At 38.7% G+C, this 14,032-nt stretch overlaps 1 protein-coding gene across 4 annotated transcripts in view; it reads left to right on the top strand.

The window, feature by feature from the left end:
• FKTN (fukutin) overlaps positions 1-14,032 on the top strand; it is a 77,940-nt gene that overhangs the window by 35,105 nt on the left and 28,803 nt on the right. For all 4 annotated transcript variants that reach the window (XM_036738775.1, XM_036738774.1, XM_036738772.1 and 1 more), the window contains 2 exons: positions 6,800-7,003; positions 10,839-11,116. In XM_036738775.1, coding sequence (XP_036594670.1) covers positions 6,842-7,003; positions 10,839-11,116 — 440 coding nt within the window. In that variant the 5' untranslated portion in view covers positions 6,800-6,841. The remainder of the gene's footprint in view (positions 1-6,799; positions 7,004-10,838; positions 11,117-14,032) is intronic.

Below are 14,032 nucleotides of genomic sequence, written 5' to 3' on the forward strand. Positions count from 1 at the left end.
AGCAGAGCCCAGTATGGGCCATGCCAGGACCAACCAGACTAGGAGCCAGGTGGAACAGGCCCTAGCACCCTGAATCAGTGAACTGTGGCAGTTACCAGAATTCTCAACCCACAAACACCAAAGACAACAGAGAAGGTTAGTGGGAAAAGCTGCTGGGATAGAGTGAAAGGAGTTCAGGGTTGGCCACTGCCCTGGGGACAGTGGAAGTAGTGCAGCTCTGAGGCTATTTCCAGAGCTACAGCTGCAGTTGCTTCTGGCCCCAGGCCCACCTGCCGGGAGGAATTAAGCAGCGTATCAGAGCAGGAGTGCAAAGCCTGCTTTGCCCTGCCTGAATCTGGGCTGTAATCCTGGTTGGTAGATCTTGGGGTAGAAGGAACACTGGTGTAGCAGAGCTGGTTGTGTAGAAGTAGCTCTGAAAATAGCAGCACAGCCCCTCAAGCTTGGGACAAAGTACTCTCTACTCTACAATCAGTCGTACCCAGACAAAAAGACCAAGGGTCAAGTAGTTGGCTGGGAACATGACCAGGCAGCAAAAATGGACTCAGATTCAGACTCAGACTTTGGAATCTTCCTTTGGTGACAAAGAAGATCAAAACGTACAACCAGAAGAAGTCAACAAAATCAAAGAGCCTACATCAAAAGCCTCCAAGAAAAATATGAATTGGTCTCAGGCCATGAAAGAGCTCAAAAGGGATTTGGAAAAGCAAGTAAGAGAAGTACAGGAGCAACTGGGAAGAAAAATGAGAGTGATGCAAGAAAACCATCAGAAGTCAATGACTTGCTAAAGGAGACCCCCCAAAAAATACTGAGGAAAATAACACCTTAAAAAATAGACTAACTCAAATGGCAAAAGAGCTCCAAAAAGCCAATGAGGAGAAGAATGCCTTGAAAGGCAGAATTAGCCAAATGGAAAAAGAGGTCCAAAAGACCACTGAAGAAATTACTACCTTAAAAATTAGATTGGAGCAAGTGGAAGCTAGTGACTTTATGAGAAATCAAGATATTATAAAACAGAATCAAAGGAATGAAAAAGTGGAAGACAATGTGAAATATCTCATTGGAAAAACCACTGACCTGGAAAATAGATCCAGGAGAGATAATTTAAAAATTATTGGACTACCTGAAAGCCATGATCAAAAAAAGAGCCTAGATATCATCCTTCAAGAAATGATCAAGGAAAACTGCCCTGATATTCTATAGCCAGAGGATAAAATAGAAATTGAAAGAATCCACAGATCCCTTCCTGAAAAAGATCCCCAAAAGAAAACTCCTAGGAATATTGTCACCAAATTCCAGAGCTCCCAGATCAAGGAGAAAATTTACTGCAAGCATCTAGAAAGAAACAATTTGAGTATTGTGGAAACAATCAGAATAACACAGGATCTAGCAGCTTCTACATTAAGAGACTGAAGGGCTTGGAATATGATATTCTGGAGGTCAATGGAGCTAGGATTCAAACGAAGAATCACCTACCCAGCAAAACTGAGTATCATGCTGCAAGGCAAAATAAGAATTTTCAATAAAATAGAGGACTTTCAAGCTTTCTCAATGAAAAGACCATAGCTGAATAGAAAATTTGACTTTTAAACACAAGAATCAAGAGAAGCATGAAAAGGTAAATAAGAAAGAGAAATCATAAGGGACTTACTAAAGATGAACTGTTTTGTTTACATTCCTACATGGAAAGATGATGTATGTAATTCATGAGACCTCAGTATTAGGGTAGCTGAAGGAAATATACAGAGGGCACAGGGTGAGTTGAATATGAAGGGATGATATCTTAAAAAAAAACAAATTAAGGGATGAGAGAGGAATATATTGAGAGAGGGAGAAAGGGAGTGATAGAATGGGGGTAAATTATCTCAATAAAAGTGGCAAGAAAAAGCAGTTCTGTAGAAAGGGAAGAGGAGGGGGCAGGTGAGGGGGAATGAGTAAATCTTGCTCTCGTCACATTTGATTTGAGGAGGGAATAACATACACACTCAACTGGGTGTCTTACCCTACAGGAAAGAAGTAGGAAGGAGATAAAATAGGGGGAATGATAGAAGAGAGGGCAGATGGGGGAGGAGGTAGTCAAAAGCAAACACTTTTGAAAAGGGACAGGGTCAGGGGAGAAAATTGAATAAAGGGGGAATGGATAGGAGGGAGCAAAATATAGTTAGTCCTTCACAATATGAGTATTGTGGAAGGGTTTTACATAATGATACATGTGTGACCTATGTTGAATTTCTTGCCTTCTTTGGGAGGGTGGTTGGGGAGGGAAGAGGGAAGCAGATGTTCAAAAAAAAAAGTTGTATTTGCATGCAACTGGGAAATAAGATATACAGGCAATGGGGCATAGAAATATATTTTGCCCTACAAGAAAGTAAGGGAAAAGGGGATCGAGGAGAGTGGGGGGACAGAAAGGAGGGCTGACTTGGAAACAGGGCAATCAGAACATATGCCAGATTGGAGTGGGGGGGAGGGTGGAAATGGGGAGAAAATTTGCAATTCAAAATCTTGTGGAAATCAATGGTGAAAAGTAAAAATATTAAATAAAAAAATTTTAAAATAAATTAAAAAATAAAAAGAAAGAAAAATAAATCTGAACAAATCCACTAGGAGAATGTGTCAGATTTCCAACCCAGGAGAGTCTAGAAAGTCGACAGGAGGGATCTGTTGAACCAGGCTGGGAGAGCACTGAGCTGGAGGAACTACACCTGACCATACCGGAATGGGAACAGGCCCAGCCCTCTGGCTGTGGTGGCAATCCCCAGGCCTTTTAGTGCAGAATGAGAGTCTATTGGAGCTAGGGGAGACAGAAGCACAGAGCCTTTGGCAGCGACATCAGTTACTCCTGGGCCTATCAGCCCACACTCTACAGGTTTGAAACTCACCTTCTTGAACTTCTGGGAGCCATGAAGACTGAGTAAGTGCTCTCATCCCTCCCTTGAATAACCCAGAGAATACTGCCCTAGGAAAAACCCTGGAATAGAGGAGCCAGAAGTAGGGGCACAATAGTCTTTTAGCTAGGGAGACGGCCCCTCTTGCAGTGACGGAAGGAGAACAGTGCAGGAAGGGAGCAGTCCCAGCAAGCCCCAGTTCAGCAGACCAGTGGGAGTTCCTGAGCCCTGGGGGTGTGGAGCTGTTAAGTGCCAACACCAGGACTCTCAGCAAGCCTTCACATAGCCATGGGAATTGGCAGACACCAGCACAGACCAATGGCTGAGGCCACTCATGCTGTATAGTGCGGCCCTAGGGGAAGAGGAGACTTCCAATAACCACATCACCCCTCCCCCACACCTCATACTGTAAGCTTCAGTGTAACCCCAGGGAAACTCAGAAAGACTTCACTGGGCCTTGATCCTTGGCACATACCAGCCAGTTCCAGCTCAGCACCAGATGAGCTGCAGCATTTTATAGCTTCTAGCTGATAAAACCAGAGGCCACAGCACACAAAGCCAGTAACCAGGCCCCTAGCTCCCAACACAGGAAGCTTGGGACGGATCCCTCCACCCCCTCCCTGGGGCCTCAGAAGCAGAGATCCACTTTAAAATCTAGGAAAAAGGCAACCACCATGAAGAAGCAAACTAGAAAAGTAAAAAAGACCATAGAATCGTGTTATGGGGACAGAGAAGATCAAAATATGAATTCAGAAGAGGACAGCATTGACACTATACCCACATCTGAAACCTCAAAAGGGAATATGATCTGGTCTCAAGACCAAAAAGCATTCCTGGAAGAGCTCAAGGAGGATTTTAAAAGCTATATTAGAGAGGTAAAAGAAAAATTATAGAATGTAACAGGAGCAAATTACTCCTTGAAAAGTGAAATTGGCCAAATGGAAAGAGAGATGCAGAGGCTATCTGAAGAAAAAACTTTGTTAAAAATTAGAATTGGGCAAGTAGAAGCTAATGACTCTATGAGGCATCAAGAATCAGTCAAATGAAATCTAAAGGATGAAAAAATAGAAGAAAATGTAAAATATCTCATTGGAAAAACAACTGGCCTGGAAAATAGATCCAGAAGAGATAATCTAAGAATTATTGGTCTACCGGAAAGACATGCTGAAAAAAAGAGCCTGGACAGTATCTTTCAAGAAATCATCAAGGAAAACTGCACTGAAGTCCTAGAACCAGAGGATAAAATGGTCATCGAAAGAATCCACTGATTACCCCCAGAAAGAGTTCCCAAATTGAAAACAACAAGGAATATTGTAGCCAAATTTTAGAATTATCAGGCCAAGGAGAAAGTACTGCAAGCAGCCAGAAAGAAACAATTCAGATATTGCAGAACTACAGTCAGGATCACACAGGACCTTGCAGTTTCTACATTAAAAGATCGGAGGGATTGGAATATGATATTCCAAAAGGCAAAGGAGCTTGGACTACAACCAAAGATCAACTATCCAGCAAAATTGAGCATAATCTTTCAGTCAAGGAGATGGACATTGAATGAAATAAGAGAATTCCAGAGCTTCCTGATGAAAAGGCAAGAGCTCAGTAGAAAATTTGATTTTCAAATACAAGACTCAGGAGAGGCATAAAAAAGTAAATAGAGGGGAAAAAAGGTAATAAAAATGTATATATATACATACTGTATATCCATATTTAGGACTTAGATATACACACTGATTTTGTGTAGGTGGTTCAGCATAAATATTCATCCTTCTCAACCCCATTACATCCAATTATAGGTCTTCATCTTGTCTGCAAAGATAGCATGAAAGATTTTGTCAAATGCTTTGCTAAAATCTAACTCAGTTATATCTAGAACATTCTCTTGATCTATCAGTCCAGGAACAATGTTAACAAAGTAGAAGAGGAGATTAGTCTGGCATGACCTATTTTTGATGAAGCCATTTGGGCTCGTTATCATACCTTACCCCCTGCCCCCTCCTTGTTTTAGAGGTTCACTAACTGTTCATTTAATTATACATTCTAGAATTTTGCCAGGAATCCAAATTAAATTTATTGATCTGTAAATTTCTCTTCACTTCCCTTTTCTCCTTTCTCCTTTCTCTCTCTCTCTCCGTCTCTATATATTTTGGAAAAAAAAAAGATTTTTGAAAATAATAAACTACGTGAACTACAACTTAGAAAATCACCTGTAAACTAAAATTGGTTTATGATAGAGAAATTTGAATACAAATTAAATATAAAGTCTTGTGTGAATATATTATTGACCCCTTGGCTACCAGGAGAATCTGAATGAAACTTTCCTAATAGATTACAAAACTGACACAGAAACATGATATGCTAGTGATGGTGAATTTCAGCTATACATACCATTGCTTTAAGGTTTGTTTTGCTCAATGTGGGAAGTCCAATACATTTTTAATGTTTGGCTGACAGTTCACTTCTAGGATATGAAGTGTAGAATTAAGGAAACTCCTACTGCAGACCAAATTCTAAACATTGTGGAAAAACAGGATTGTAATGTAAAGTTACAGAGAAACTTGGGGGAAAGTGACCATATTACATTTTTTAAAAGTTAATTTAAAATTTTCAGTAAATAAGTATTTATTTTCTTTCCTTTCCATATCTCTCTCACTAGAAAACAAAAGTAAAACCATTGTTAAAAAATATACATTGTCAAGGAAAGCAAATTCTTATATTAGCCATGTCCAAAAATCTGCGTGTCATTCTGCATATTTAGTCTATCACCTCTCTGTTAGGTGGTGGATAGCATTCTTCATCATTGGTCCTCTGAGAGATTGTGTTTAATCATTTCATGTGACCATATTATCTTAGAATTAAAAATAACCATGAAAGGGAATTCTGGACATAGTCAGACATAGCAGCATATAAAATCTTCAGAAGGGATGTCCCTCCTGATCACACTGAGGAAAGACACAGTGGGAAATGTAGTTGATATTAAAAACAAAAGATATGAAAATGTACTTAAAAGAAGATAGGCATGTTCTTCTAGCCAGAGTCTCTAAAAAAATGGAAAATGAATTTTAAAGGCATTAAAAATATTCTGTCTCCATAATCACAAATTATTTCAATGAGAGAAAAAGAAAGAGACAGCTAAGGAACCCAGTGTGACAAACTCAAAAATGGCATGTATAGAATACGGAAGAGATTCAACCAAAAATGAATGCCCAATCCTGTAAGAGTAGTATGAGGAAGACTAAAGTCCAGCGTGAATTGAGACTTTCTGATTTCCTCTCTTAGGATGTGTTCTAGCAAAGGCTGGATTATAGATTTCCAAATCTAAAATTCTGTGATTTCTTATTTTCCTATAGAACCTCAGACTGTTTAACAGACATAAATTCTTAAGCATTTCTAAAATACAGGTAAATGTGCATCTCATTGAAATATGCGATGTAGCTTTAATACATCCTTAATTTTTGTTATCTTCATCTTTGCTATCATTAGGCGTTCGTACTGCTAGATAAGGACATCGCTTGTCTAATGCTGTCATTTCTTTTTCCAGTAGAGGGCTCTGTTGTCCTTGTAAAAGAGTACTTGGAAAAATCCTTAAAAAGTTAAAGTAAATGTGGACTAGTCTGTCAGAGACAATGTCTTGATCACAGTCTTTTGCACAGAAAGTATAGACAATAGTGAAAACTTTTGGCATATTATTAATCTTTCAGTGAAAGGGTACAGATAATTAAATTGCCAGTTTTGAGAAGGCATTCATCCCAGGTCACTCATTTTAAGTTGAAAGATCTGGTTTGCCTTTGCCTTTTCTTCTCTTGGGAAAAAAAAATATTCTTTTAGTGAGAGATTAATGTGTATATCTAAGTGTCTTATAACCAAATGAAGTGAAAATGTGAAATTAAAACTGAATTTCTTTTTGTTTCCCTAAACAGCGTGCAGTTAAGAAATTTCTTAAGCTAACATCAAACCAAGCTATGCCAGTGTTTCTTATTGATCCTTTGGTTCTGGAAGTGATTAATAAAGATTTTGAACAGGTTAAAAACTCTTCTTATGGCAGTGTCTCAGAATGCAAGTATTTATGTGCAAAAAGGGATTTCACTACATTTGCACTACTGGACCATCTTTTGAAAAATGAGGTAAGGTGGTTTACTTTTAGATAATTGGCTGTGTACATTTTTTGCATCTTTCATAAAAGCAGGCTATGTCAGGTTAACTAGCATATTTTATGGTAAATAAACACAAATGATACAAAGAAAGCTCTTTGAGGAGTTCGTAGTCTTAATGGGGGAAACAACATGGAAACAATTATATACAAACAAAGACACATGCAGGATAAATTGGAAATCATCAAAAGAGGACAGGCATTAGCATTAAGGTCAAGGAGTAATCTGAAAATAGCTCTGGAGAACAAAGAAAAAATGAGCTTACATTCCTAGCCCCACCAGTTGGAGGAAGAGGGAAAAGGAGTGGCTTCCATTGGAGGGAATTTCAAGAGATGTTGTATACTCGGAGGAAGCTTTGTTTCAATTAAGACAAGGTAGTGGAAAGAACATTGGTTGAATGTAGGAGCTTTTGTTGAGAACGTAGTAGAGGGTCTTAGAAAGGACTAGGAGACAGGACATCAGGTTGAGATGGACCTGGTGAGGTTGTCAGCTGATCAAAATGAAATGAGGATTTAGAGGGCTTTGCTGGTGGCATATTCCTGCAGCTAAAGAGACAGGAGCAGGTAACTAGTGGATTGGAAAAGCTAGTGTAATGAAAAGTAGATTTAGAAGGATATGTTCTCAGTGTGAGAGGTAGATTACTCAGTTGGCAGAACTTAAATGGAAGAATAAATGGACTAAACATAATTTAATAATAAGAGTCACATTTACATGATACTAAATAGTTTACTTGGAATGTTAGATGTGACGCATGGAGTAAGTTTGACACCTCCTAGATTTGACCAAAAATTGTATTCATTCTCCAAGGTCTAGGTGAATACATACCAGGGCTAGAAGACTTCTGAGATGACAAGAGAACCAAACCTATGCCTAAAAAGTGCCTGTTTCTGTTCTCTGGATACTTGTAACAGACAGTATTCAATTACTATTCTTTATATTTATTCATTTTGTAATAATCAAAGTTTGAGGAGAATTTCAAACAAATCAGTAGATATTTATTATGTGTCTACTGTATACCAGGCACTGTTCTTAGCACTGATGATACAAAGAAAAGTAAAAGACAGTCCCTACTGTCAAGGAGCTCATAGTCTAACAACTATGTACCGTAAAGCTATATATAAACGGTCAACAGTGGGAGGACACTAGAATTAAGTGGGATAGGAAAAGAAGATAGCTATGGAAAAGGGTGATAGTTTTGTAGTAGGCCTTATTTAAGATGTTATATTAGATAGAAAGGAAAAGGTAAATTTCCATAGTAGATAGTTTTTATAGGAATGGAGCTAAGAGTTGAAATAAATAGAAAATTTAGAGGTAATCTTTTTCCAGTATTACAAGGCAGGGTATACAATTAGCACCAGGAGGTTTTGGGAGGAAAGCAATGTACAGGATACAAGGGTGAAGCCACAACATTTAGATAGGCATAGGATAATTCAACTTTAAAAAGCACCTATCATTTTCAAGGCATTTTGCAAGGTACTAGAGATACAAAGGCTCCCAAACAGTTACATTCTCCTGGGACAGAATTAATACTGTGTTTTATAAAAGAGGTTTCAAGAGAAGCCGAGTGGTGTAGTGAAAAGAGTAAGAATCCTGACGTTGCATCTTGTCTCTGCTCATTACTAGCTGTGTGACTTCAGGCAAGTCACTTAGCCACTCTGATCTCCAGCTTTCCATCTGTAAACAGCAGATGACATCATAATAATGAGTGAAAAGCTTAACTCACAAGACTATTGGGAGGTAAGCTTTAAAGCACTATAGAAGCACAAATTGTCATTGTCAGTCATGCTAACAGCTGCTTTTATCGGCCAGTGAGGTTCTTATCTGCCCGTTCTCTCCCTCCTCTTCCTCCTCCTCCCCCACCCCCAGCTGAGAAAACAAAACTTGTTGTAAACATGTATAGTCAAGCATTGTTGTCCGTGTCTAAAAACCTTCTAAAAAATAAGCCTCAGTCTTCACTCCGAGTTTCTCCCTTCCCTCTGGAGGAGGCTCTGCCGCTCCAGACCTGTGATTTTACTGGTGCAGAGAGATTCTTGAGGAAACTGCTTCTGCTGGTGCAGATTGGTAACTGATCTTCAGCTTACAGTATTAGAGGGTTGCTTAGGGCACTGAGAGATCGTGAGTTGCCTCAAGTCACAGAGCCAGGATGTGTGGAAGGTGGGTCTTAAAGCTCCGTTGTCATGATTCCAGTGCCTGCTGCCTGGCCTCTGCACCATTATTGCTTGAAGTACACTTTCACTAGATGTTATTATGTTGCGAAAGATAAATTGTCCTACAACACATTAAGATCCATGTAATAAATTCTTTTATAATGGTATTCTGTTAGAGTAACAAATTGTAATATAAGGGTGCTCATGAAAGGGCTGCTTCTTTGAAGTGCTCTGGGAATGTAAAATTATTAATAACTAAATTTAGACCAGCAGCTTTCATTTTAAGTATTAAGTAAGCAGTCTATTAAAATTTATTTATACTTTCTGGTGAATTCTAAGGGACAGATTGAATGAACAGTCAATTAGCAAGTATTTGTCAAGTGCCTCCTTAGTATGTGCCAGTCACTGTGCCAGGAATTGGGGATACTGATGCAAAATCAAGGCAGTGCTTGCCCTGAAAGAGCTTACATTTTGGTGGAAGGATACCACAGTATTATTGTAAATGTAATTTATATGGAAAAGAATGACTCAGGGACAGATCATATAAACTGGGAGAACCATGAAAGGTGTCTTGAAAGATGTGGCACTCAAGTTGTACCTTGAAAGAACTGGGGCAGGGGGTGGGTTCAGGAGGTAACAAAAGAATATTTCAGGCATGGGGAAAAGCTAAGGAAAAAGTAAGTCTTTTTGGCAGGACCATAGTATCCATGAAGGGGAATCACATGTAATTAGCCTGGAAAGGTAGGTTGGAACCTAATAATTAGAGTTGTCCAAAAATAGAATGGGCAGCCTTGAAAGGTGCTGCACTCTGCCTCATTGGAGGTTTTTAGGCAGAGGCCAGAGCCAGTGCTTCTTAAACTGTGGGTCTCGACTCTGTTTAAGAAGTGCTGAAGGGGTCCTGAGTGGAAAAAGTTTAAGAAGCCCTGGGCTAAACAACCACTTCTCAGTTGTGTTATAATGGGAACTCCTTTTGGGTTGTGGGTGGGTTTGGATGGCCATTGAGGTCTCTTCCAGTTCTCAAATTCTGTAATCCTGCTATCAAAACCCAGAAAAGAAAAATTATACAGAAGGAAGGAGTTGTCATTGGTATCCAGTAGTATATAGGATTGAGGAAAGATCATTGGGATTAGTAATAGAGAGATTGTTGGTGCCCATGAAGAGAGTAGTCAGGTAGTGGGGATGGAATTGGGTAATAAGTAAGAGGTGAGAAAATTGACATAGTGAATGCAGGTTGTGGCCTCCAAATATTTTTCTACTTTTCTGCGTCTCACAGGCATTTTGAAGTATAAGTGAGCCTGGTGTCTGAAAGATAACAGCTGTGTCCCTAGTAAAATTTCCCACCCTTCCTTCAGTCTTTGGCATCAGTACTTCATCTCCTCTCTCAAGGGAGATGACTTCAAGGGAGGAGGAACATCTTGGTGTGAAACAGTGAGGGGTCCCTTGAAATCACCTTGTATAGTCTAATTATGGAAAAGACAATTCCCTGGGCTTCAGTTTTATTATCCATAAAGTGAAGATTTGGACCTATGTGATCTCTATGATTTCTTCTAGTTATTCTTTTGATCCCATGATCCTTTAATGTATTTAGTAAACACCAATCACATTTTGCTGTTCATCTTTGGCTTTAGCTGAAACTTTAAAGGAAACTTCTTTGGTTCCAGGAAAACTGGTTTCAAATAGCTGAGCGAATGGGATTCCAGTGCTTAAAGATTCAGAGCAAAGATCCCCGCCTGGATGGAATAGATTACCTCTCTGGAACTGAAATCCCCCTGCACTATATCCTCAAATTAGCAACTCATGCCATCCACCTGGTGATCTTCTATGAAAGAAGTGGCAACTACCTCTGGCATGGACAGTTACGACTCAAAGGCCATTCAGACAGAAAGTTTGTGCCTTTTCGGAAGTTACAGTATGGTCATTATCCAGGAGCTTTTGACAGGTGAGTTAAACACCTTGAAAAAAATAGGACATCTTTGCTGTCCCCATTGAGTGACATTTCTTCCTGTGTGAAAAAAATGTAATATAAAACTAATATATGCCAGTTTTAAAATTCAAAAGCTTTTAAAAATCTGATTATCAAGTTAAATGTTATTAATAGTCACTCTAGATCAAGGACATATAATCATGATTCATTATATATAGGGAGTAACAGTCATTCACTTCATAACATTTAAATATTTAGTGATGTAAGCATTTCTGTCCATTCATGGATTCCTTAGAATTGGAATAAAAACATGGATATGAAAATAGCTAGTGAAAGCATCATTTTCTACTCCTTTAAGGAATAGCAGGTGAGTAGAGTTCTTGGCCATAGAGAAGAGGAATTTCAGGTCTTCTTTTGAGGAAGAAGGCAAATATTTTCTTTCCCTTTTAGTTATGCTAAAGAGTTTTATAATTTTGGGGAGTGAATTGTCCAGTATGTGAGTTGTCCATACTCTTTGGTTCCTCTTCTCTTTGTCTACTTTGGTTATTTCCTTGCTAACATAGTACTTCTTTAAAGACAGGAGGACAGTAACTGAAACTTAACCATCTGTTTTTGTTTGTGTTTTGGGGTTTGTGGTTTTTTTTTTCTTGTTAGCAACTATTGTGAAGTGGGGAGAGCATAAAATTCAGTGGCTACCAGAAAAGTTTGGATTATATATGGTTTTCTCCACTCTGTGCTGTGCCTTCTTTCAATTAGTATCAATAACATGATTGGCTTAATCAACCAGTCAGTCTTTCTAGGTTAATCAGATGCTTTTCTTTAATTATTTGACTCTCTCTGTCTTAAGGCTGGAAGACAATCTTGTGAGATAGAAGGAACACTGGACTGAGAGTCAGGCTCTGGTCAACTCTGCAACCAGCTAGCTGTGTGATTTGAGCAGGTCATATCCTTAGGCTCCAGTATTCTCAATGTAAATTTAAAATGAGGGGGTGTGACAGAGTTGTTTTGGAACCCTTCTAGCTCTAAAAGCTTTTGAATCTTATCATGCTTTAATGGGACAGACTAGATGGAACAGTTTCACTTAATCTAGTACCTTGAAACCATTCTATTTCAGATATTATAAATATTATTTAGTAGCTTTCTTCTTTAATCTGGACAGTGGGAATTGTGGCTAAAGACTTAAAGGCTTAGTATTAATTTCATTAAAAATTGTGGAGGAAAAATGTACCTTTTTGGTTTTATTAATATCCAAATTTGAACATCTAAAGGGTCCCATTTAGAAGTGAGAACAGTATTTCCTTTGAAAAATTGTCATTTTTGTGGGATTTAAAATTTTTTTGTAAAATTCTGTAATTAATGGTATGACTTTATGGTTATTTGAAGATATGTCAACTTTTGGCTACTTTGGCTGCCTTGAATGGTGGCAAAGCAGATCAGCTTCCCTTTAAAACCCTAAAAATTGTACCACACCAAATGATCAAGAAATCCAATGAAAAACTATAGTAAATGACTTATTATACCCCAGAACTGCACAGGAAGTCAACTAGAAGTCAATAGGTGATAGAAAAGTGGTAACAAAAGCTAGTATCAGTTCAGGCAGACAAACCAGCAATCTCCTACTGTGACCAGATATGGGCCTAAGATATGTGTAGCCTGCAGAGTTCTGTGTCTGGGGGCAGCAAAAACAGAGAAAGCTCCAGGGTGATCAGAAACCCTCAGTGAATAGCTGAGAAACAACAGGAAGTAGTAATGACCAGTGTGGTCACAGTAGCACTCAGAGTCCCAAATACTCTGTGATAAGATTCCATGGAGGGCCCTGAAGATATAAAACAACATTTTTTTAAAAAGAAGATATAAAAGCTATGCTCGGGGTTTAGCATCAAAAGTTAAATCTCTTCTCTTGGGTTGTTAAATCTTTTCCCTTTTACAGATTCAGTAATGCTGAATATGCTTCAAATTCCAAGGGGCCTACATATGAAAATGCAAACAAATATGCCTCCTCTCCCCTATTTATTTACATTTGACAAAATTCTGACAATGAGAATTTCTTAAATTTGGTAGAATTCCAGTATCAAATGCTGAGGCATGATTATTTCCAAGGAGAAGAGTTGTTCCTGTAAAGAAAAATGGTGATTTGCTTGTGTTAACCTTTATAATCAGAGTTCAGGAGTTGAATATTTAACTCAGAATGAAACAGGGTCTGAACCAATACATTTTTCTTGCATGTAGATGTAGATTTTTTTCTGACCCTAGCCAGGCATTAAAAGGACCAGTTTAGTCAAAATATTTTGAAAGATTGACTTTCATCATATATTATTTTAGGTGAATAAATAATAGCCATTATTCTGAACATCCCATCCCTTGTGCTTGCCTCTACTTTACCCCCTTCCTTTTTAGAGACAGTCCACAAGGATGTGCTTAGAGATAGGAAACATCTGGTTCTGGAAAGACATGATTTTGGAAAGTTTTTTTAAAACCCTAGCCCTAGTTCATTCATTCAAGAAATATTATGAGCCTGCTATGCAAACGTTGCAACTAGGTGGTACAGTGGATTGAGTGCTGGGACTGGAGTCAGGAAGAATCATCCTCCTGAGTTCAAATCTGACCTCAGACACTTACTAGCTGTGTGACCCTGGACAAGTCATTTAATCCTGTTTGCCTCAGTTTCCCCACCTGTAAAAGGAGCTGGAAGGGGAAATGGCGAACCACTCCTGTCTCTTTGCCAAGAAAACTCCAAATGGGGTCACAAAGAGTCAGATAAGACAGAAAACAACTGAACAACACTGTGCAAAAGGTATGGGCTAGACCAATGGGAGATGGAAAGTATTGAATTTGTAGTGGGAAGACCTGTATTTAAATCCTGCCTCTGATATCTCTTGAGAGACTTTGGGCCAAATCACTTAACCTCTCTGGGCTTCCCTTTATTTGTAA

This window comes from Trichosurus vulpecula, chromosome 9 (genome assembly GCF_011100635.1).
Source record: "Trichosurus vulpecula isolate mTriVul1 chromosome 9, mTriVul1.pri, whole genome shotgun sequence".
Taxonomy (NCBI): Eukaryota; Metazoa; Chordata; class Mammalia; order Diprotodontia; family Phalangeridae; genus Trichosurus; species Trichosurus vulpecula.